The 24,711-nt window shown below is 52.0% G+C and overlaps 1 protein-coding gene across 8 annotated transcripts in view; it reads right to left on the reverse strand.

Annotated features, from left to right (window-relative positions):
• The window catches only part of RPH3AL (rabphilin 3A like (without C2 domains)), a 37,486-nt gene that overhangs the window by 10,026 nt on the left and 2,749 nt on the right, over positions 1-24,711 (reverse strand). For 6 of the 8 annotated variants that reach the window (XM_068655633.1, XM_068655635.1, XM_068655637.1 and 3 more), the window contains 6 exons: positions 24,475-24,634; positions 20,196-20,303; positions 18,745-18,888; positions 16,593-16,722; positions 12,738-12,824; positions 4,667-4,841 (listed from right to left, as the gene is read on the reverse strand). In XM_068655633.1, the coding sequence (XP_068511734.1) occupies positions 4,667-4,841; positions 12,738-12,824; positions 16,593-16,722; positions 18,745-18,888; positions 20,196-20,272 (613 nt within the window). In that variant the 5' untranslated portion in view covers positions 20,273-20,303; positions 24,475-24,634. Of the gene's footprint in view, positions 1-4,666; positions 4,842-12,737; positions 12,825-16,592; positions 16,723-18,744; positions 18,889-20,195; positions 20,304-21,415; positions 21,440-24,474; positions 24,635-24,711 lie in introns of those variants that run through there. The other 2 variants (XM_068655639.1, XM_068655640.1) reach the window with 2 other exon arrangements.

The following is a 24,711-nucleotide window of genomic DNA, read 5'->3' on the forward strand; positions in this document are numbered from 1 at the left end:
TCCAGAGTAATAGGATCCTAAAAGGATCCACGTTTTAATAATTTGGGAAGAGGGACTGGCTGCAGGTCCAGCCCTGGTCTCCTCTTCCAAGTGCAGCAGGACCCCTGTGGAGGCTCCAGGATCTCTGAGGAACACACCAGATAAATGCTACGTGCATCAAGCACAAAAGCCCTGCAGTGACTACGCAGAGAGCCAACCTTATTAGCCCAACACCCATTCAGCAGATGCTCATCGCTATCAGCACGCTGCCTGGAGCTGTGTTACTCCTATGTCCCCAAGGCTTAACAGGCAAGGGTCTCTCCGTTTCCTCAAGGAGACTGTTCTCCACTTCCAAGGCCTCTTTATTTATCGTTTTTTTAATTATTTTCCCCTGAATCCTGGCACTCATCCTGCTGCTTTCCACTCTCACAGTTTCCACACAAGCTGAAAGAGCTTCGTTTTGCCAGACACAATCCGAGGACACTCCGCAGGCTGTTTCCACATTTCCATGCAATTATGCAAGCACCTCTCCTGCTTCTACCATTCAAAAAGGTACCTGGGCTGCCAACTGCAGCTTCCCGGCCTCACGGCGCTGCCAGGAGCAGGAGGGACGTGAGCGTGGTGGTATAAATAAGGTGACAGCACTGGGTAGCAAAGTCAGCTGTCAGTTCACCTCTCTCCACCAGCGCTAACATTCACTGCACGCAGTCAGCAGCGCTACAAAGCCTTTAACCCTGCCCAGGGCACGAGGGCTGGTAGTCTTCCCCCGGCACAGGCAAGCACAAGCTGTCCAACATTTCTGCCAAGGACCTCCGCAGACGCTCTCGTGTTCAGGCAGCAATCTGTACTACACAAAATATTTGATATAAAAAAAAAATAAATTAATACTTAAAATAGCTCTTTTTCTGGAGTTAACATCTCTGAGGATATTAAACCGGCTGGCAGTGTTATTGCAAAGTGTTCCTGAAGATGCCCTGGCAGGCAGCTCCCCGCGAGGCGCTGTCTTAAAGGCAGCTTCAGTACTTCTACCCCAGAGCTTCCCGGGGTTATCGGTAAGCACCATTAATAACAACCCACATGTACCAGGCTCTTTGCTACAAAATCCAAATCTCGGCTGCCAGAACCTTTCTGGCTGTCCAGTTGCCCAATTCCCTTGGCAAACACACTCCTGTCCCAGTTGGTTATCGTTTTTCTTTTTGTCCTCCCGGATTCACAAAATCCATCGCTTTATAACGGCTCCTTCCTCCACAAATCCTTTCAAAATGCTGGAATTCAGGATTTATTTGGAGGAGGCCCTGATGAATCAGTGGAGGTGACTTTAGCTGCCTTCCCTTATGCCACTCAGCAGTTCAGAGAGGTCCAGCACAAGAGGAGAAAGATATTAATGACACGGAGGCACTTGCACCACAGGAGCAGCCCTGTCTGCTCTCATTTCCTCTGCTGCCAATACGAGTGTGTTTTACCCACTGCACCAATGTTTCCCTTTAAGGTAATTTTTCTCCCAAAGCTCCCAGACCTTCTGCTGGCACTTTCCAGAGCCCAGAAGTCGTAAATCTGGTGTTCCAGCAGTTGCTGATATATCAATAAGAGTCGTTGGACGGCTGTACTTTCAGGGAACGTAACAGATTTATCCCTTTCCATCTCCAGCTGACTGAAAAAGCTCATAAAAAAAAAAAAAAAAGCCAAGATAAAGCTTGCAGGAAAAGCAATATTCCCATGGGGCTGGGCCACTTGTCAGGGGCCTGAGTGCCTCCGAGCAGGAGGTGATGGGGCCCTGCAGCACAGGGAGGGCAGAGGGGAGCCAGGCTGTGCTCAGCCCCACAGCTCAGGGTGAGGGAAGGAATTGCCTCAGGAAAGGGAGCACTTGGCCGGGGCTGAGCTCTAATATTAAATGCATCCATCTGGCACGAGCGTGGCTGCGATGAGGACGGGTCCCTGGGCACCTCCCCACAAACCCAACCTGCAGGAGGCTGGCAGCTCCGGGTCACAGCAGGCAGGAGGGTCACACACGAAGGGTTTTGTTCCAACCAAAGCATCCTGCAGAGAGCAGGGACGTGTCCAAGCAGGAGGAGGGCACCAGGCGCCTGCTCTCCCCTTCAGCAGCACCATCGTGTAGCTTCAGCGCTGCCCAGGCTTGTAGAGAAGCTGGAGGACGCCGTGGGGACCTGCAAGGCTTGTGACCTGCCCCGGCACGCTGTCTCTGCTCCAGTGCTCGGGGATTTGGCCTCCAGCACCAGACAAACCCACCGTGTCCCCTGGCAGCTGCTGCTCCTGCATCTCCAACAGCACTGAGCCCAGCAGGCTGCATCTCCTGGCACAGTGATGGGAGAAACTACCGGGGACTGCTCAGAGCAGCAGGCAGCCCTCGTGGCAAGCAGCACAAGTTTCGGGATCCTACTCTTTTCCTCCACCCAGTTTCTTCCCATTTTTCTGCAGAACTTGGAGTTTGGAGGAAGCAGAGCCCTGCTGCTTGCTGCTCCCCACCCCCTGGGGACCCCGTCCCGCCCGACCCGGTGCAGAAAGCCACCCACGTGCCACCACATGGAGCAGAGCTGTTCCCCGGCACAAGAAATATTACTGCTGCTCTCCCCACGACAATACATTTCTGCCTTAACTAATAACAGGGTTCCCATGGCAACTGCTTGTTTATTACAGAAAAACTAAAGGTAGCGGCAAATCCCGGCATTAGCGAGAGCCAGAGAAATTACGGGTGTGTAAAAATAAAACTTCTTCCCCGTGGGTTTGGCTTTCCTTCCACGAGGCACGCTCCTGCAGCCCCTCGGTCCCGCTGCAGCAGGCACAGCGGTGGCCCCACATGAATCTCATCCCAAAAAGGAACATTTTGGGGTTGTTCTGCCCCCGTTGAAAGGCAGGATGTGGAAGGGACGCCCGCTGCTTGTCTCTCCTGGGCTCTGCGGGGGACACCCCTACGCATGTGCTGGTCCCACCTGGCTCAAAGCCCTCAGCTGCTGTGAGCCGGCTGCCTGGCACCTCAGGAGCAGAGCAGGGGGGTGAGACGTGGCCAGCCAAGACCATGGAAACCCCACCGAGAGCAGACGACCAGAGCCCAGCACGTTAAATACCATCGCTCAGTCCTGAGAACACCCTGCCAAAGAAGCAGCAGGGAAGGGACACGCTCGGGCGAGGGCGTACGAGGTGTGAGCTGGCATGTGCTACCCACCACGCAGAGCTGAGCCGTGGTCCTGTCAGCCAAGGCCTTGCCAAGCTCTGCCCAGGCCCAGCCACAATTGTACCAGAAAAATCCCTTCTACATCACATCCACGCTGGGAAGGGCTGCCACGCACGGCACAGGCGGTTCAGATGACAAACAGCAGAAGGCCCAGCATTGGCAGGTGTAAAAGAGTTAAACAGAGGGGTGAGATGTCCAAGCGCCCAGCTTCAGGGATGAATTACAGCCAGCAGTGCCCATTGAAAGCCATCCAGAGGACAGGCTGCCTAGCAGAGAACGACGAGGGAAGAAAGCACCAGGAAATAAAACTATAAATTGATATTATCCCGCCCATAAAACAGCAGCCAGCCAAAAATCAGAGTACAGGGAGAAATGCAGCTCACCACCACGTCAAAGCCTACCAACAGCGGCTGCACTGTCCTCCAGCTGCTCCCACCAGGGCAGAAAGCACTCCCCGAAAACAAGGCTCAACGAAAATGCAGCAAGAGTCCGGGCTCAACCTCTTTGACTCATAGTGCTTTCTGTATCGTGTGAATACCCCATCAATCAGTTCATTTGCTAAGACAGCACCTTCCAAGCGTCTCCTGGAGGGGAGCACAACCATCTATTCTTGATCTAATTTGTCTTTAATTACAAAAGTTACAGTCAGGCTGGGAGTGCTTTCCTGGGGCCTGAAGAGAAGACTTGTAAACCCGACCCTCCTGAGTCCTCTTTATTAAAAGGTTCTTCCCCCCTGCAACATGGGTAAGATTTAGCTTGAAGTGGAAGAGCGAATGCTGCTGGTACACCAGAGAGGTCTTCTCCAACTGAGGGGATCTAATGGCAAAAGACAGAACAGGAGAGAGGCCAGATCTGCTAATCCACATCAGCAAGAAGTGGAGAGGAATCAAAGCAGACTGGCAGCTGTTTTAATTCTGTAGCATCCATCCACTGCTGCGCTAATGACCCCGAATGCTCAGCTCCTCAAGGCCGTGCTGTTTCCCCCCAGCTCGCTCCAGGCACGGCACTGGAGTGGGCGTATGAGCAGCGACGGGGAGGACAGATGGAAGAGAGGGGAGAAAAAAAGCCCTACAAGGCAGCCCCGTGAATGGGATCTGATACGGCAGCGAGCCAAGAAGCCACATGTGATACATCGGTCTACTTCAATCAAGGTCTGCCTCAAAGAACAAGGATGTGAGCGCTGAAGCCGGTAAATCTTCAGGCTCTTCAGGGCTAAGTTAATGAACAGCTTCTCTGAGACGCATTTAAAGCACAACTCACCCGGGGTTATCCATGCTGCAAACCCCAACACCCTCTCCAAGGCCTGGGGAGGGAGCTTCACCCTTTGCTAGCCTCACCCGGAGCATCAGGCACAAGAGGACACAGCCAGCAGAGGCTGCAGAAGAGCACCTCGCTGATCTTCCAGCGAGCCTCCCCTGTGAGCTGCATGCTGCTAGCAGCAGCAGGAGCCGGGCCCTTCTTCCCGCTTGCCTCCTGGGCAAGGAGCCCCCGACCAACCTTTGCCCCTGGCCCAGGTGAAGGAACGGCTGGTCCCGACGCCCTCGGCCTCCGACACGGCTGGCTCGCTCTGCCGAGGCTGCGAGTGCACCTCAGTGGGTTTGCTGCTGCTCTTCAAAGGCGTGATGTACTTGGGCAGCCCCTTGTAGAACCAGGCGCCAGACCTCTTCCAAACCTGTGGGAGACACAACCGACACCTTAAGCATAGGCAAACACGTACTGCACCGGCTGGAGGAGCACCAAATCCTGGCAGACCTCTCTCCCTTCCTGGGCTGGGTCCCTCAGCCTCTGTCCCTTTATCTCTCAGTCCCTTATTTTTGTGAGGGTCAAAGACCTGCAGCAGCAGGCGTACACAAATGGTCACGCTTGGACACCCAAAACGCTGCCTTGTGAGGTTCAGAGCAGCACAACCTTGGCATTCATTTTGTGGAGCCAAGCCAGATCTTCAAACGGGTGTGCTTGAAACCCCCAGAACAAGAACAACACTTAAATAACCTGAACTTGCAGCAGGAAACGGACTGAGAGCACTAAACTGTAATATGTCCTGTAAGAACGCCCTCTACTCTTCAATTTAGTTTTAATGCAGCTTATGATGAAGGAGCTCTATTAAGTATATTTAATATAAAGCCTGCTGTGAGCCAGAGGAAGGGGAGAGGATGGCAGCTCAGACAAGGAGAAATGGTTTCTAAAAACCTCATTCTTTTGTGCCTTCCAGCAGTCGAATAATGAGCTAATGAGACCGTCAGGGCAAAAATAAGTTAATATAATAAAAGTATTACTTTGCATTTCATGTAAGGGGATAGAAACCTTGCACTTCTGTTCAGAGTGAAGGAGATCATAAGAGTCTGTACTCCAAGTTCCCAAAGCATTTTACACGTAGTACCACCATGATGGCAGCGGGTGCAAACGCAGACTTCCCTAATTACAGCAATAAGCTTGCAACTTGCGTTTTAACTACTGGGCTTAATCAAAGCAGAGGGCAGTGACAGCACCTGGCACTCATGACAGGCTCTTCTCGTGCAGGCACAAAAAGCAGGACACCACCACTGCCATTTCACTGGTGGGAGGAGGTCACTCTGCAGGTTGCCTGGTTCCTAAATCCACAGCTGTGAACGCAGAGGGATAAAATCTCTGTGTTCAGGGTCTTGAAACCCAAGTGAAGGCAATCTGGGTCCAGGAGGGAGCCTGGCAGGATGCTTTTAAAAAGAAGAACACCCAGCAGAAGACAGCAGAGCAGCACCATGACCCAGCACACGTGGCAGTAAGAGTGCGAGTCAGGAGCTCGCCTGCACCACAGCAGGATCTGGACACCAAGAGGTGAGAGCACCCTGCAATTACTCCGTTTCCCTGCTCGGTAGCAGCCCAGCAGGATGGTGAGGCTGCAAAAAGCTGGGAAGCCATTTCCTCAAGGGAGAAAAGACTGCAGGTTTTTCTTCCACAGGGGGTGCTCGAGCAGGCAGAGCACTTGACCCAGCCTCTGAGCAGCATGACCGGGCTCCCTTGTCTCAGGGAGGCACATGCCGGGTACAGTGAGCAAAAGAGAGGCTCAGAGCAGGGGCTCCTGCAGCCGGGGGGGCTGCACCCCGCAGGGTGGTGCCCTGCCACTCGAGGGGTAGCTGGGGCACATGCAGCTCCCCCACACGAGCTGCTGGGAAGGAAGCAGCCTTTCTTTGCAGTCGTTCTCCGAACAGACCTTGCAACATCTGTAATTTAATTTGAAGCACTGAAGAGACCTATTATCTTCAGGCGAAGTACAATTTAGGCAGACCATAAAACCAATCAGACACAGCAAGGATTGCGGTAAGAACAGGCTGGGCACCCCCAGGTTTCTCCCATTACCCCCAAAGCGAGCCCAGTTAGAGAAAGAGTTAAACAATATAACACACCCAGCCCTGATGTAGTAACACCAATAGAAAATTGATGCTATGCATACATATTCACTTCACATGGGTGCCTCTAATAGCATTTGCTCTCATTGCAGCAGTACCGAAGTTGTTTTGAGATCAGTTCTAAAACAGCTGCAGCTGCAGGGGAGATGTTCTCCCCTGGAATCATTCCGGACATCTGCTCCCCACAAGTTACCTGCACACTCCATCCAAAACGCCCCACGGTTCACGTTCTGTTCTGCACTTGGGCACGCAGGCTGGCTTCAGCATCCCTGCATCAAAACGGATCGATGCTGCTGACTGCTCGTCATGCTAGTTTCATTGATTGCAAGTGGCCCAACAGCAAAGTTCCTGCTTGATTTTAAATTAATAAATCTATAACAGTGCTTCACAGATAAAACTCCCGCTTATTAGCAGCAGTTGGCTCTTTCCAAGAGGAAGAGTTTTGCTCCCACCAGTCCTGTTAGCCTGTTAGGAGAAACCCTGCCCCAGCGCAGCCTGAGTTTGGGTGGCACTGGGATCTCATCAGAGAGCAACAGCCAGCCACTTCCAGCTCCTTGCAAAAAATAAAATAAAGTAAAATAAATCCACCCGCTTTTAAATAACATTCAGCATCCCCTGCTCTGAGAGTGCTTGACAGAATAAGGATCTGCACCAGTGCTACCCCAGACCAGGATGCAGAGGTCTGGTGCCTGGGAGGAACTTGCTGCAGTGGCTCAGGAGCAGTCCTGCTGCTGCTCCCCCCCAGCCCAGCAAAACAGCAGAAATCCATGCCAAATATTGACTTCCTTCAGGCTCCTGTCCTTCTGCCTCCCCTGACACCTCATCCACCTGAAAGCAAAGCGGAGGAGGACGTGGACAAGAAGAGATACTTGCTCAAGAGGCTCCTCTTTTTATTATTTGAACCAATTTAATGGCTGTGGCCATGACAAGTCCAGAGAGCACAATGCATTTTGTAACCCTGACAATATCCCTATTAAAATTGCATCAAGCCACCAGTACAAACACAGGATGAGGCTGTATTCAGGCAGTCAGCAGCAGATGCGTATTTTATCCAGCACATTCAAGTGCTGCCTGTTAACGTGACCTAAAGGAAAATCACGGGGCCCAGGTGAAACACATTACTGCTCAGGCTTCTCTCTCCTCTCTCCCCCCTCTCTGAGCACAGAAGTGCCAAAACAAGCTCCTAATCAGAGACAACATTAGGACTCGCTGATTGAGAGAGAGGAATCATAACGAGCACTCGCGGCCCCTCCAGCCAGCTGCTGCTAGCCCCCCAGCAGTCAGCATCACCGAGCCATGAGTTCCCCAGACAGAGAGCCTTGGAAAGCCTCTTCCAGCAGAGCCAAACTCTGTTCTCCCCTCCACTGCTCGCCACGCAGCGGCTGTATCATTCTGCAGCCCAGGTTGGGCTGTGCAAGAGGAAAAGAGCCACCTTCAGCTTCCCGTGCCGACAAAAGCGCTATCAGCTCCATCCCTCAGCCTCAGGGAGCAAGTTCTCGTGGGCTCTACACTTGATGAAGAGAAAGGCACCTGCAAAGGCAGCTTCTTGGAGAGGACTTTGTTGCCATTGCCCTCACGCAGCACATACCCACAAGCTCACTTTGTCCCAGCTCCACGCCGCGGCTCTGGCACGCTGCAAACCACTGGCTGGGAGAAAAGAGCGAGCGCTCCTCGGCTTCGTTATTTGCATTCATCTGCTTTTCCATAACACAGAGATTTCCAATTACATTATTTACAGCAATCTGTTGTCAACTCCCACATTCAGCACTTGAGGATGAAGAAAATTAAAAGGCAGTGAAATTGCCGTTCGGAGCTTTGTTTCCGGAATAGCAAAATGTATTGCACCTCTGACCCCAACGTTTCTCAAGCTGCAGTGGCTGCCAGCCTTCAACGATTTATCATTCCCCTCTCAATCAGGCCTCTTTTTTTCCTGGGGCTCTATTCTAGAGGACACTATTTTGAGGCTAACTGCTTGCTACCACCCCCCAAAATAATATGCTAGGCTATTGATGAGTTCTCTGAATTGCAAACAGGTGCACATCACTTCGATTCAATCCAGAGTCACCCAAAATAAACACTCCCCTCCATCAGCACGGTATTTTGCCAAGAAATCATCATGCCAGGCAGGAATAACCCTGGGCTATGGTGGTTTATAATGTTCAAAATGGTATGAGCGTACATGCGAAAAGGGAAGCCCTGGGGGCAAAAAAGGGAGGAGACAACTCCATTCTTCCAGCACGGTAAGCTTCTTCCTCTGCATGGTTTATTTTGATAAACCAAGAAATGCAGCCAGCCATGAAAATGTCATTTAGCGGAGAAGAAATTAAAGGGAAAGTGAAGCAGAGGGGGCAAATTAAAACTTTAGCAGGTCCCTGATAGCTGACATGCTCTTTCATATTTGATGGGGTTTAAAAAAAGCTATTTATCTCCCCCCACCCTACTTTAACTGTTTTCATTATCACTACAATTTTGGATGTGTCAATTCAAATGTAAATGTGCATGAACGCTTCCAAGAGGATTTTAATTACGATGATAGCATCGCTAATTATGGATATATAAAAAATATATATATATATAAAGTGGTAATTCAGGGAGGCGCTTTGCACAACCTGGTGGTATCAGTCAAAACAAGACTGTGCAGAGTTAGATGGGCGGGCAGGGATCTGACACAACGCTGCAGGGCAGAAGGTGATGACAGAGTTCAGCCACACACCACTGATTCAACGTGGGCACTGCTGCCCAAGCTGTTCTCCTGCTCACGTGCCCTGCCAGAGGCCTGGCAGCAGGGAATCGTTCCTGCTTTATACCTGTTGCTACAAACCCGTGGCCAGCGTTTGCTGCAGTCAGGGACCAGCCTCCCCAGTCGTGCCATGGGATTTCATGTGCATGCACTACCAGGCCTGCTCCAGGGAGAATCAGCCCACTGGCCCTCCACGTTCAGTCTCCAGGAAGGCCACACGAGATGCCAAGCCGAGGAAGGCGATGCAGTACATCAGGAAGGGAAGAAGGAAGGTTCTTGCCCTTGAAAGTAAATGCGAGCATGACTGAATTTGCTCCTAGTCTCACTTGCATAAGCAATAAAACACAATCCACACCTGTTTTAACTCCACTTCACTCAGAAGATGTAAAGGAAAATGTCCACAGAAACCTGGAAGAACAAAAGTGTTTTTTTTTTTTGTTTGTTTGTTTGTTTTTTTTTACAGTAGGTGCCTCTGTAAAGAGATGGATCAAGAGCTATCTCCAAAAAGCCAGTCCTGGCTTAAAGCAGATCAGGTCCTATTTCAGTAGGAAGAGATGCGTTAATCACCCAGGGGTGTCTGCTGGCCCTCGGGGATGTTCCCTTTGCCTGGAGAAGCACCCAGGCTCTGTCAGGTCCCAGAGATATTTTAGTACCATAATTTCCTCCTACCACATCTCCGGCAGCTTGGAGACCCCCACCCTGCAGGCACACAGCACGCTGGGCAGCCCCAGCGCTGCCAAACACGCTGCTTTGCTTCTGGATGCTTGGGACGCAAGCAGCAGGCAGAATCCATTAATCACCTCCACTCTCCAGCAACGAGACAGTGTCAGAGCAACTTGCTGCTCATTGCTATGCAGCACAGCCTTCCCAGCGGAGGTTTTCAAGGAAACAGAAAGCAGCAAAGAACACTTCTGAGTGGCTGAGGCTGGGATTCCCGACGGGATCTGTGGGCATCAAGCATTCAACCTCCACTGAAAAACTGCTGTAAACAATAGCTTGCTCCTTGGTCTTCATTTTGGCCTAGGCACACACGGATGATTTACTCATGACTGAAGCCAGCACAGATTTTGTCCACACAGCAAAGGAGCAAAGCAGATGACCACACCACTACATTTTCAGTAAAATTTCAAGCTTACGGGGATAAATAATACCAAGGGGAATGGAGGGATGAGAGCTTTAGCACGTGTGCACGATGCTGCACACTTTGGCTGTTAGCTGCTGTATGTGATTGTCCAACCCCACCACGCTGGCTTTACATCCTGGTGGACCACAAGACTCAGTTGCTCACTCAGTGCATAGCAGGGGTTAAAGGGGACAATGTCAGTCCCAGGCTCTTGTCCCAGCCAGATGACACTCATTAACTCTAGCCAACATCATTTAGTCCACCCAGGTTTCTGAATGACCTCCCGATCTCACTTCACTGCCTGGCAGTCTCTCGGTAACAGAGTTGAGAGCTTCATAAATATCATGCCCAAATAGCCAGGGCAGTAGTTCAGAAAATTACAGATTGCAAACACGGCCCTGACGCGGCAGGAATCACCTACCTTGGAAACATCACATCTCCTCACACCTGCTGGGGGCTCACATCTCTTCCTGGCAGGGAACACCACACCAATTACTGCCACCTCCGCGCCAGACCAGCATCAGACACTCACCCACGAGAGCTGGACAAGGCCAGGGCCCTGAGCACGGCCCTGCAAGCTGGGAGGCACTGCCTGAGCTCTGCAGCCTGGGACAAGCCTGCTTTAAGCATGCACTTCATTAGCATGGGCTAAAGGAGAACTTTGCTTCATTACCGTGCTGTGCACTGAGAAAGGGAGAGAAGAAAGGTGAGAGTGGCTGCTGGTGATGTTATTGCATCAACACAAAGGGTTTGGGAGGGTTCCTGAAGCTTCCCGTCTGGATCCCAGGAAACAAAACCGGACCAGTACCCACACATCACGTACATCTCTGGTCAGAGCACCAGCACCACCACAAACAGGAAAGGAGACAGACCTGAACGGACCTTTAAACGAATCAAGAAAAAAAAAATAAAGATGAAGTTTAGGGTTGTGAGGTAAGATGAGGCTATTTTTTAGGTAGTCTCCGAGGGAAAGTTCCATCCATTTTCATTAGAGAAGCACGTCGGCTGTACCTCAGGACTCACGGAGAGAGGGATCTCTGAAGGTTACCGCTCCCTCACACACTGACCGCACGTAACACTTACTGGACAGGTTAATGTTCTTCTCTGTCCAGTGACCATGGCTCCTCATTATTTTTATAAGAAATTGAAAAAAAAAAAGGCAACTATACATTGTGGGATGAGAAAAAATACAAGAACAGAAAAAAAGAAATGAAGTCAATCTCAGCCCCATACCCATCTCCCCACAGGACACGGAAACTGCCTTGACCTGCCACACTCTCCACTTTGGGACTGCTGTCTGGATTTCAAAACACCTGGATGATTCAGTGCATCAAATTATTAGCAATAGCCAGACAGCTCGAATGCTCTCTGCCTGCCCTAGTCACATTGCCACTCAAAAATTACAGACAGCATCCATCATCTTACCCAAACAGGAATTTTGCAAGTACTCGCACGCAGATAATCCCCTCCTACTTAAAACCCAAGCAACGCTAAATCTCCACAACTAATACAAAAACATTCACCATCTCAAACACCTGCAGAAACGCTCTCACTGCACTTCCAAAATTGATGGATCTAGCAGAGCACCCAGGTTTCACAGTTGGTTGCGGTGGTCAGGAATAGCTGCACTGGATTGATGTTCAAGGACCACAAGCAAAAGCTCAAAATAAATTGATGGGAACAAGTGAAAGTCCCTCTGTAATCACTGAACAAATTCACCGGCTTCACAGCACAGCAGCAAGCCTGAAGTTGGTGGATGCTGGCTGGCAGACAAGAACTGAGGCAGGCCATTACTTTTTGCAGTGTAAAGTCAAGGATAAAGGATACAAAAATTTAGAGACCTGCATCAGAAGTCTCACACGCTGGCAAGTTATGGGATTTGACAGGCAGGGGGAGGTGGGGGGGGAACAGAGTTAAAAGCTGCAATCCTGGTTATTTTTAGAGGGACAAATATTGAAGCTAGGCTATAGATCTCTCCAGCTGTATTAAAGAACCAGCGTTAGCCAAGTTTATTTGCCACACAGCTCAGAGGAAAACAGCAGCAAAAGGTAAGTCTCCTTACAGCCACAGCTAGAAAACAAACAAACAAACAAACAAAAAACAACACAGGCTAGAGGGGCTGTGGTTTTTTTTTCCCCTCCATAACATCATAAACCAAAGTTATCACCATTGTGAGCATCAGCTGAGCCTCCCAAACCCTATATCCAAACCTCCCCACCCCATACCCAGGCAGAGGGAGGAGCCCATGCACACTCAGCACAGACACAGGGCAGGTGGCTGAGTGCTGCTGAGCCCCTTCTCTCCACAGTTAAATTTTACCTCTCTCTGTTCGCTGCAGATCTTGCACAACCAAAGGGGGCGTTTCTGGGTTCCAAAGGTTTCTATGCCACATTTGGTGCAAACTTTCTGAAACAAGGAGAGAAAAGAAAAGGGTGGTGTGAGCAGCTCCCCACAGCCATATAGCCTCCAGCAAAGACAAGGCTGAGAAGCATCTGCCCAACAGTTCTGGTTTGCTTTCCTTACCAATATTAAACATGGCACAATTCTGTTATTTATCCCAGAGATACGTGGATCCTAAGAAGCTGCTTCAGGTCTATAAGGATGTTAAAACAAAGGCAAATCTACTGCACGGTCCCTGCCTCCAGGGTGAGGAGAGAACTGGACAGCGCAGATCAAGCCACACAACAAATAGGTATTTCTGGAGTGGTTTTTTTTGTTTGTTTGTTTTGTTTTTTTTTATTATTCTAAATCCGAAAGCTCAGTCACTGTGGCACAGAAAGCAGCTATAACCAAGCACAAAACGAGTGTGAGTTTGTGCAGGACTGTAAATCCTCCCCTCCCTTCCCTCGCACACGTTGCCTGAAACCCCACGGCTTCCCCTCCATTTCGGCAAGCTCTTGGCAGCTATTGATTTGTGGCTGCTTAGGGAGTGGGCACGACCGTGCCTACGTGCACGTTTCCTGAGCAGAATGCTTGATAGCACCACACGGCATCCATCCCTGCACGAGGGAGCTTCCACGTCTCCGCTGGCATTACAAGCCATTTACAACCCGAATCACCTAATTTTTATATAATGAAGCTGATGGGTATCAGGCTTGGCTTGCAGTTGAATTAGAAATGGGACGAATGCTTTGATCCTCACAGAGAAAAATCCACTCGCAAGAGGGCCCTGGAGAGCAACAGCTTGCTTAGGGAGACAATTTACTCCCCCCAGCTGGGTTTCACCCATCTCCCCACCGAGGCTGCTCCCCCTAGAAGCCAGGAGCTCTGCTCTGCGGGATGAGGGCTCGGTGCTCACTTAGCCCTCAGTGCCCACGCCTGGAGGAGGAGAGCAGCAGAAAGACAGCACCTGAGGAATGACTTCACTGCATGAGCAAACACACCCAAATATTTCGGTCAGCGCAGCCCAGAGGCAGAGCTCTCGGTTCTGCTAACAGCTCAACAGATGGCTTTTGTCAAGGCTTTTGCTCTGTCTGCATCCCAACGGGCACTTTAATGGCGTTTTGGCTGGGATGCCTACAGGTTTTCAGGAAGGGCAGAGAAATAAGAAACGACCTGTTTGGTCTGGTGCATATCGATATTCAAGATGGTGCTACCCAAGCCAAGAGGGACTGCAGATGCAAGCAGCAGACAGTGCCGCAGTTAGGAGGCACCTTCTGAAATGCACCAAATTCTCCCTTTCTGAGACCAAAACCTGAGGGAGTAACTCAGTCGTAAATACCCTCAGAGATCCCAATCCCCACATATAGCACATTCAAACACTCCCCCTAGTGGAAATTTCCCAACAACTTTCCTCCTAGCCATAAATTTTGAAAGCTCCAACACAAAACTGGGCTCTCTTCCTCCCCTTCCCTGCAGACTAGCTGGGAAATCGAGTATCACCCACAACCCCTCAGAAGACATAAAAATCAAAGATGCTAAACACAGCCCTGTTCTTCATTAAATACAAGATATCTTTCTTCTCCCACTTCTCTTTCACCTTTTGTACATGATCCTGATACCCTCTGCATGGTAAATTGCACATTATGCTTCATCTGACTACTGCTATTGTTAACACGTCTGTATTTGCATACATCTTTGTCTTGCCATAATGCATTTATTTCTAAGATAATAAAACCCAATATTAAAATCATTCTTCATTTTGACCTATAAATGCTAAAACAGAAAGTGGCACTTAGGAAATCCATCAGTCTCCAAGAGCTATCGAGCCTCTATTCAGCAGAAGGGACTTGGAGAAGGCAAGTCCTCTGCTATATTTCAGATGTATCGTTACAGAAATCCCTGTTATTGAGCTAAAAGGGCCGCAACGACTTTCCAATGAGATGGTAACAGAGCAAAGCTAGCAAGAAAAATATGAACTTTAAAAATCCATAATTCCCTGACAAGTCATTGCTTATCGCGTTCAACGCTGCGCAAGTGATGGATATCCCTGGGGACTGGGGACAAGCTTAAAGTAACAGCCCCCTCTGTGTGCTCTGCTGAAGGATCAACTGGTTTTGGGTTCACACCACTGCGTTACAAAGCAGGAAGGGGAAAAGCCCAGGGCACCCACTCACCATTGCCCTGAGCTCGCACACGGCTGAGAAGTGCAGCCAAGCTGAAAGCAGCTGCAAAACACATGCTGGGAAAAACAGGATCTCACCTTAAGTCAACCTCGATGTGAATCCTCCTGAACTGTCCAACAGACTAAAAAGAGAACAATGAAAAAAAAAACCCTACCCCAAAACCAACGAAACAAACCCAAGAAGAACCAGTTCTTCTTTGGGTCTTTCTGGTTACAGCCCCTCAGGAGCCTCGGGCACTCCCAGCCTCGCTAGCTCTAGGGGTTATTCCTGCAACTGCAAAGGGGCAGAGCAGGGCAGGGTCTGCAGCAGCTCTGCCTCCACGTGCTGGTGTGTGGGGCTTGCAGGAAGGAGGTTAGGAAGTGCTGCAGCACCATGACCTAGCTGGCTTCAGACAAGGTGAGAGCAGAATCGCCAGGGGAAGGAGGCAGGAATACAGCACATCCTGTTATTCTGCATGCTTGAAATGCAGGAAACAGCCTGCCGCCTCCTGTCTGCCAGGCAGCCCTTTATTGTCCACAGGCACGTCTGCACAGAGCCCGTGCTCCCCTCCGAGAGAGTTGCCCTGCAGCTCCCCTTTGCTGGGCCCTCGGTGCTGCCTGCAGGACCTGCAGCTCACCAACTCCACCAGCACAGCAGGTTCTCCATCACAGCCAGCACAGCTGCTTAAGCACAGAGCTGCCAGCACACACCCCTGCGTGGTAAGACGTGGGATTTACTCAGTGCTGCCCTGCAGACTCCATGGGACAACTCCGCAGTGATGGGGTGGGTGGCACCAGCAAGTGTCCCCTTGGCTCTGGTGCCCAGCAGGGCCACCAGGCTGCTCCCTCCCACCCTGACACCAGTCAGAAGCACTCCTGCACCCACTGGTACCCTCACCTCTCCCCAGGCACCGCTCTGAGCACTCGCACAGACATCTCCCCAGGGAAGGATGGGCTTCAAGTGCAGGAGAAGCAGCCTCCCAGCAGAGGGAGGATAAGGTGGTTGCCTTGGAGATCCTCATCTCCGCAGCAATGCAGTTTAACCCCTGCTTGTCGGGGAGCCCAGACGAGCAATAATCATCCCACAGGGATGTAGGATGTTATGTAGGACCTACACATTATGTAGGTCTCCCTACATGCCTGTGCTGCCTTCCAAACAACACCTGTGCAGTCCTGCCAATGACACACACAGTCACTGATGCACAGGGTAATTTATGTATCATTGAGGTTGGAAACCTTACACTGGTTTGGAACTTAAAGATGGGTTTGAGTCCCCTGTAGAAACACGTTACTGGAAGGTCTAAGGGCAGACCCTGCAGGAAGGAGCAGTAAGGCACACAGACACTTCTATAGGTGCCTCTGATGGACACACATTTCTGCCCTTTCTCTGGAACCCCAGTATCTACCTGGCTGATGCACACCATCTCAGCAGTAAGTGCAGTTTGGGCACTTTAGGATCACAAGGAATAAGGTAAAAAGAAAAAACCCCATGGCTTGACAACACCAACCCGGTCAAGCGGGGCTAAGATAAGTTAACTCTACAGAACGATCTCCTGTCCGAGAGCCCCGGTGGCCTTGCCTGGACAGATCTGCTACCAGGAGCAGGCAGGAACCCCTGTGAGCAAACCCACCTTTTTGCAGTCCTGACAGAAGACAGAGGTGCTCCCCAGCAGCCCGAGCAGCTCCCCGCAGAGCAAGCACTGGGAGAGGCCGTTTCCCATTGCGTTCTTTCTCATGTTCTCCAGCCGCTCCACCAGGCGCCTGCAGGGAACAAGGCCAGGCAGAGGTCACAGCAGGTCCTTGGGCACTGCAGAATGGCTCTGTGGCAATCTCAGATCTACAGGAGGAAGCTGTGCCCAAAACCTGCAGGTGTGTGCTCCAGGTTCAGCCTTCTCGTGGAATTCGGAGCCCCTTGCTGGGACCGTATGTACCCTCACTTCAGTCTCTGCGCTTAGTGTTTCCTAGTAGCTGGCTCTTGGTCTTCAGGGAATAAAACCCCTGTAAGTCCATCTGCTGGTGCTCACCGAGACCAAGAGAAGCAAAACTGGGAGCACCACTGGCAGGCACAGCTCAGCCAGTGTGCACAGGGCAGATGGCTCACAAGAAAAGCACCCAGCACCCTTCAGGAGCTCAGTGCCACCTCAGCAGCACGGTCTCAGCACAGTGATTTCCTGCCTGGGGAGCAGGAAAAGGGTTCAGTGCTCACACCAGGGCAAGTCAGCACACGGAAAGGGCAGAGGAGTTAGACAGTGAGACCTGCCAAGCCCTGCTCTGTTTTCACATGCCCTCCCTGAAAGCAGCACTGCAGGCATGCGACTTACATCTCATTAGAAGCAGGAAGGCCAGACCGAAGCCATCAGACCAAAATGAGCCTGGCTACGGTACAAGAATGCCAGCAACTACCCCCTGCTTCGTTCGACAGCCTGCTTGGAAGACAGGAAGCACATATTGTATGCACAACGTCCACAGCAGCAGGACCACGGAAGGGAAGGAAGGAGGGACAGGCGATTCGGATGCGAGATGCGGAGGGCGTGCAGAGCGAGGCTGCTGTCATGAGATCGCTGCGAGGCCATTGTCAGGCATCGTCTGTCGGCGGGGAGGATGACAAACAGCCAAACATTTCTCAGAGGCAGCAACCAGCCGCAGCCACGTGGCTCGGTCCTGTTATCCTTGCATCCCCCTTCTCATTAGTGCTAATGTCCCACCAGCCAAGCCCCGCGCTGCGAGGAGGGCAAGGTCTGTTTGGAAGAGGCACTGCCCGCGGTGCCGAGGTCAGACCGCACAGCCAGGCTGAGCCGTCGTTACCGGATTTATGATCCTTGACTTCAGCACAAGAGAACCCCCTGGAGTTAACACAGGCATTTCGGAGAACGCTTCAGCAGGGGAACAGCGGGGCTGTCGCTGTGCACAGCTACACCAGCACAGGAGCCATCAGCCCCTCGGGGTCGCTGGCTGCTTCCAGGGCTGCTGGGGTCCCCCACGCAGCACACAAACATCTCTGCTTGTCCTCACCAGCACTAACGTGCACTGTGCAGGGACAGAGCTGAGCACAGGGGCATGGAGCTGGGCCTGCTGGGCTTGGGCTGGGAGTCACCGAGGCTTCGTGCCTGGTGAGCATAAACCCCGCTGGGCAATGCTGCAGGACAGCCAAACTCTCCTGCTTTAAAGACCGTCAGCGCAGGTCAAGCACAGACACAGCCGAGGCCAGATCTCCAGCAGGACTGAAAGCAAATAGAAATCTGCAGCAGCAAAAAGGAGAAGGATGCCTGTAAATCAAATAATTCAGGCTAACAAACCCCATCCAGAGAACTCAGCCAAGTAGAACACAAACCCATTCACTGCTCCAGGCAAAATCCCAGGGGGCTGCTGTGGACAAGGGAAAACCTAAGGCGCTGCCAGGAATGGTCTCTGAGCTGTGCCGTCCACCAGCAGTGGGTGCAGCTGCACAGCTTGGCGTCTCCCCAAGCCTCTTCCAGAGCCCCCAGGGCAGCTGCCTTAGCACAGGCTGCATTTACCAGGGACTGTGTCAGTGGCTGCAACCACAGAAGTCCCAAGGCTCAAAGAAGGCATGAGAAAGGCCTGCGACGTGGGAAGAAGGAAAAAACTAAATTACATCCTTCCTAACGTTCATCACCTCCAAACAAGCAACACGGGAGGGGGAAAAAACTGACCTAAGGGATGCTCTGACTGATGGAGGCTGAGCTCAGGCAGCCAGGAGAGCCACTTCTCCATCTGCTCTGACCTTTCCCTCTGAAGGAAGGGGACAAACGAACGTGACTGTACCCTATGCGCTGCTGCTCGACGACGTCCAATTTCTCTGCCTTGCGGATGACTTCCAGAATGACCTCGAGTTCCTGCGGGCTCAGAGCCTGCATCTTCCTCTGCTTCTCCGTCTGGAACGTGTGCACTGACCAGCCCGTCTGGAGCCTGCGGGAAGGGGTGGAGGGAGGAATTAAGTTGTGAAAGGAAAGCACAAAACCCCTGCCCCGTCCCACAGGCCAAACCTGCCCAGCACACGGGGTGTACGCCAGCCTTCCATCAGACAAGCCTGTTCCCTGGCTAACACCCACAGCGGGAGTCTCTTCTCACTGACCAGCCCACCACAACACTCCTCCAGCAGCAATGAGCGCTGCTCCTCCTTCCCTGCCCTTTCATTTCCCTCTACAACCCAGTTTGTATTTTACCACTCCGTGTCCTCCCTCCATTTGACTGTCCAAAATGAAATCTGGTCCCCCTAGGGCTAGGCTGCCTCGGGGGTGTTGTTGCAGAGATGGTGCTGATGCCAGACACCACAAATGCCCTGCAGCGACTCCGGAGCACAAGGAGTGCCTGCACCCTCCTCCCTCCAGATCCCGTGTTCCTAAGGGCCTCAGTTCAAGCACACGAATCACCAGGCATACCTGGAAATAAACAGAAATTTGGAAACTTCCTCCCTTGGTCTACCCCAGGCCTTCAGGAACACTGTGGCAAGCCACTTCCCTCCGTGCCCGTGCAGAACAGCTGACATTTCTCCTCAGCTCGCTTGGGGACGGGAGGGAGCTTTCACAGCTCAATTAATTACCATTCAGTAGGGGTTTAGAGGTCACTGGATAAAGTCACGCTTGCCAGCAGAAACCAGGGCACAATCAGGCACAGCTGTTTTAATGAGGCTTTCAGGTGAAGGCAGGGGAAGTGGCGGTGGCACGCACGGCTCCCACTCAGCCAGTGCCCCCCTCTGACACTGGGTGATCCCATATTTTCCAAAACCCTGCAGCAGGCTGACCCCAGAGGTTCAGCCAGGAGCAGAGGTGGCAGGGACAGAGCACTGGTTGCCGGAGAAGGAAAGCATCCAAGAAACAAATGCAATTCCAGTGCTCGACTCACCTCCATCCCCTTGTCTTTAGGTCATGCGGTAATTGAACTTCAGTGGAAAATGAGATCAAATGACAAGTTCCTAAAACAAAGGAGCTCTGGCAGCTGGGGGATGCTCTCCGTTATATATAGGGTGGTGCAGAGATACAGCCTGTCTCCAAGCCCTCCCTTTCATCCCAGGAAGGGCTGGTGGGACAGACTGTTGGACTCCCAGAGCACCAAGCCCCAGCTTAGCAGGCTCCTGCCCCATCCACGCAGCTCACCCCGATGGTGCAGAGGGGTTTGTGTGACAGGCAGCAACTCCTGCCTCACAGCCAGGCTGCGGATGAGGCCGCTGCCCCACAACACTAATTGGAGGCTGGAAGGAGAGGATGGAGACTCACTTGGCACGCAGAGCCAGCTGCCGGTCATTGGGGCACACCCACTGGCCCGTCCCACTGCCAAAAATCGTGTCGGCCATGGCACTGGGCTGGGAGGAGGCAGGGTCACACCTGTAAGAAGCAAACACCAGCATGAAGTGCAGCAGGGAAGCCCAGGGCTGCGGCTGGCACAGCCCCACCAGTCGTCCCCAAGGGATGCTGTTCCCAGCAAACACGACGGAGGTGATCTGCCGGCGTCACGCTCGCTGGAAGCAGACTGACTCGCACCCACAGACAGCAGTAAAAACACACCATCATCCTCATGAAATATAAGCCAATAAATACCTTCTGATACTACATTAAGACAAGGCTGGAAGTTTAGATTTTATGGCTCTGAAAAAAGGCCGCAGACTCTGTCAGCTCCATTGTAATTTTTCATTTCCAACCAGAGCAAAGTGTTGTTTGCAAGAACAATCTCTGCCCCATCACCTCTGGAGCCCTAGTGCTGCAGTACTGACAGAGAAAGCCACTCTAAAGGACACAAAGAAGCTACAGTTGCTGGGTTTTTACCTCTTAATGGGGTAACAAACAGAAGCCCACGCGACAATCAGAATGAATAGTGGCAAGTCACTTCGTTCATTAAAACTGCCTCCATAATAGCCTGATATTTATAACTACAGCCTACAATAGCAGCTTGTTTGCATTCGCTGATGTTTAAGACAGCACCTCTTTCAGCAGATCTCCTACCGGGGCTCCTGTAACCAGCACAGTCACACCAGTGATCCCCCGCGTTCGGTGACAGCTTCACCGTGAGCCGCCTGGTAAAGGCAGCCAGAGCCGCCTGCCACACGCTCACGGGAGAAACGCATCCCCAGAAGGGACAGCCTCAGCCCTACCAGGAGCTCAAACCAACGGGAAGCACCAAGGGACAGAAGCAGCCAAAAGATTTCAGCAGAGGCAAATCCAGTCTTGATGCACCAAGCTTTCTTCCAGCTGGATTTGCTCTCCAGCAGAGCAAGTGTCTCATGAGCCTTAATGCATAAATTTCTAGGTATTAATACTTACCTTTCCCAAAGCAGACATTTGCCAGCTTTGAAACCTTACCTGCTGGGCAGAGATAACGTGCTTAATGCTGTTTGGCAAACACAAATCAGATACAATAGCAGGCAACTTATATCACCTGCCAACAGTGCAGTAATTCCCAAGAAAACACATGTTGCAGTCTCAATTCACAGCACACTTACCCCGGTGCTGCGGTTCAGCGTGCTGCACCTCCGCCTGCTATCTGCTGCCGACACACAGAGCCTTCTGCTTCTCTGCCAGGCGCAGAGGCTTCGCAAGCTGCACGGCCTTGGCCTTTTTATACTCGGGCAGCTTGTGCAAATCAATCTCTGCCCGCACTGAGCTCACATGTGCCACATGTGCCGCACTCGCCCCCCAGCGCAGAAGCGCTGAGCCGGGCTGCAGCACTGGCAGCTACCCCCTGCCAAACCCACGTCAGCCTCCAGCCAGGGTGGCTGCAAACCATAACCCAGCAGCCTCCTCTCCGACCATCCAGCTTCTGGAGAGCCTGAAAACCCAGCTCTTCCACCAGGCAGGAGGGAGGAGGAGGAATTCCAGGCGAGGCACAGGCTTCTTTCAGTGCAGGGGACAGCTGTGTAAATCAGGTGAAGGCTCCAGCAGCTCGGCCTGACTACAGCAAAGCGAGGCAGGGAGGAGATGGAATGCTGCAGGAAGGTTCAGCAGAGAAAGAGGTCAAGGCAGGAAAGACAGAGAGTTGTCACACAGTTTTTTTTAAACATTTACTACATTAGCTAAGGGGACCGCTCTTGAAAGGCATCATCCCTTGATGAAATCCTTGAACTCTGGCATCTTCTATTTACCAGATACTTTCCTTGCTTTCACACATGCCTGTATTTCCATTTCGTACTAGAACACCTCCTGCTCTTGTCAGCCCCTTCGTGATCTCAGGCAGGGACAGAATGCAGTCCCCACATGTCCCACGGCAGCTCACGCACCTGGGAGCCATCGAGCATTAATGGCAAAGGAACAGAGAGGCTCCTGCCCCCAGGCCAGTGTTAGAGGCAGAGAGAAGTTAAAATTTCACACAGCACAGCCAACCCGGGATTTTTCAGAGATTTTCCGAGCCTGTGATGCGTTGTTACAGGATTATATGCACATTTACCCCCCACACAAATGCATATATTAAATTACTCCTCAGCTGTACCACATTCTCCTCCCTCCCACTCACACACACCTGAAGAAAAGCACAGCCCACGCAATTGATGGCCACTGGCAAGGCTGAATGCATACAGCCAGACCGACGTGACCAGCACTTGGCAACTCTGGGATGTTTATCCTAGAACCCAGAGCTGGAAATCTGCCCCACAGCATGGCCGGGGCAGAGGAGCTTGCTTTGCCAGCAGCTGTGCCTTCAGGATGGACAACAGCGCTGAATCCATCCACCCCTCCTCTGCAGAGCTTTATCTGCTCTAACAGAGCTGAAGGCAAGTCAGAATAGAGCACATCAGCTAAGCATTTTTCTCAGGAGAGACCTAACCACATTCTCCAGCCTCATACCACAGTGCGCTTTTCTCAGCATGACTGAACAAAAACAAGCAATGTCATGCTCTTTTGCCTCTTGTTACTGAGCATACGCTTTCTGTTCTCCACCATTCCCTGAGCAGCATCTGCAAAGAGAGAGGGAAAACAAAACAGCCTGGAGATCCATCATATCCCCAAGCAGTCTTCAGAGAGATTATTCCCTAAAATATTTACAGGAGCATTTTCTTTCCGCGGCAGCGAGTATCTGCTGCTCCCTCTGATGTACCCTGGCATTGCAGACGGCGTTGCACCTTTGCCTCTGGAAAAAGATCGGGGTGGTTTGCAAAGGTACCTCCGAGAAGGCAACGAGAACGCCATAGAACTGCAGGCCATGGTCTGCTGCGGTGGAAACGGGAGCACTAACAGGGCTGGAGGGAAAGGAACATCTTGCACGGCCCCTGGACTGATGGCAGGAAGACATGAAGCACCCTCCCTCTTATCTCTGTACAGGACAAGAAGTACAGGGGAATCAGCCTCATCAGAAACACCGAGATAGCAAAACCCCAGCAGGCTGAGGAGTCATTTCTGTGGGCTGTGGTGAAACAAACAGCCCCCTCGCAGCCAGCCCTCGCTGCGTTACCTTTCAGAGACGCTGCAGTCAGCGCCCACCTCCCCGAACATCCCCTCCCTGTCCTCCTCTCCTCTCCCCAAGGCAGAGAGCAGGGAAGCAGCCGGTCTCCAGCAGAGAGAGCAGAAGAAACCCACAGCTCTTGGCACTGCCACAAGTACACCACATACAGAAAAGAGGGGCAGCGCAGGCACCGAGCGGTACAGACAGAAACCTTCCTGCTGCACGACTCTGCTTTTTACTCGAATTAAGAACTACGAGGGAGCCCTTGTCTTGCTGGTACGAAATGACCTGCTTTAACAACCCTCCACCTGTTCGCTCCTTTCCTGCGATGGAGGAAGCCATGTGAAACAAAACCTCATTAAACCCGAGTCCACCTGGCTGTGCTTGGCAGAGGAGCGATGGGGAGCGTGGCAGGGAAGGAGCAGTGCCCTGCCGTGAGCCAGGAGCGGCCTGGGGATGTGTAGCTGAGCTCAGCTCTGCCTGCAGCTCTAACAGAGAGCTGCTTCTGCTGCCTCTGTGATGAGACCTGGACCAGCCAGAGAACGAGGTGCCTGACAGCAGGACCTCAGTCTGTGAGGGGAAATCTTCTGGCAAGGTCTGAGAGGAGGGAAAAGCAGCAGGGTCATGCTTGGTCCTGCAGCCCTGCGTGGTGACCACAAGGCAGTAAAGGAGGCCGTTCCCCCAGACAGCCCCCACTGAAGAAGGCAGTACTGCAGACACAGCCCTGTCAAAGCACTTCAGGCCCTTCTGAGAAAACCGGCCTTTCACAGCCCAACAGCAGCCTCAACATAACCCATCCTTACCTGAGCAGCAGCGAGGAGCCTTGGCAGGTCATGCCAAAGGTTCAATGAGCACGGTGGCTGCTATCTGACCAGCCCCAAGAGCAGATGCTTAGAGAAGAATAGAAGAATGGAGCAGAGCACAGCAACACTTTCCCAGAACATCCTCCCAACAGAGATGCCTGCATCATGCACTCCCTGAGCCAGGCTGTAGCTCTGTATTTAACACCCTGAACACTCTTCCGTCCCAAATTTATCCACTTGCTTTTCCAGCTCATGTACACTTCCAGTACCGTCTTGCTACGCTGAGCCCCTTCCCCGCTCCACCTCGAACACATTTTGACAGTACCTTGACTGCACCAAGGCTAAAAACCGAAGGGTCCCGTTGACATTGAGGCAGTCACTGCAGCAGGCACCAGCTCCTCACGGCAGCGAAGGCACAGCTTGCACGAGCCCTCCTGCGGCTGGGCTGATTACAGGTGCCCACGAAGCATGAATCCCTCGGAGCCCTGCAAAAAAAAACAAAACAACAAAAATGTCCTACACAGCCCCGTAAGGAGCTCCCCAGCCAGCTTTCATTTGCCTG

Source organism: Anas acuta, chromosome 19, assembly GCF_963932015.1.
Source record: "Anas acuta chromosome 19, bAnaAcu1.1, whole genome shotgun sequence".
NCBI lineage: Eukaryota > Metazoa > Chordata > Aves > Anseriformes > Anatidae > Anas > Anas acuta.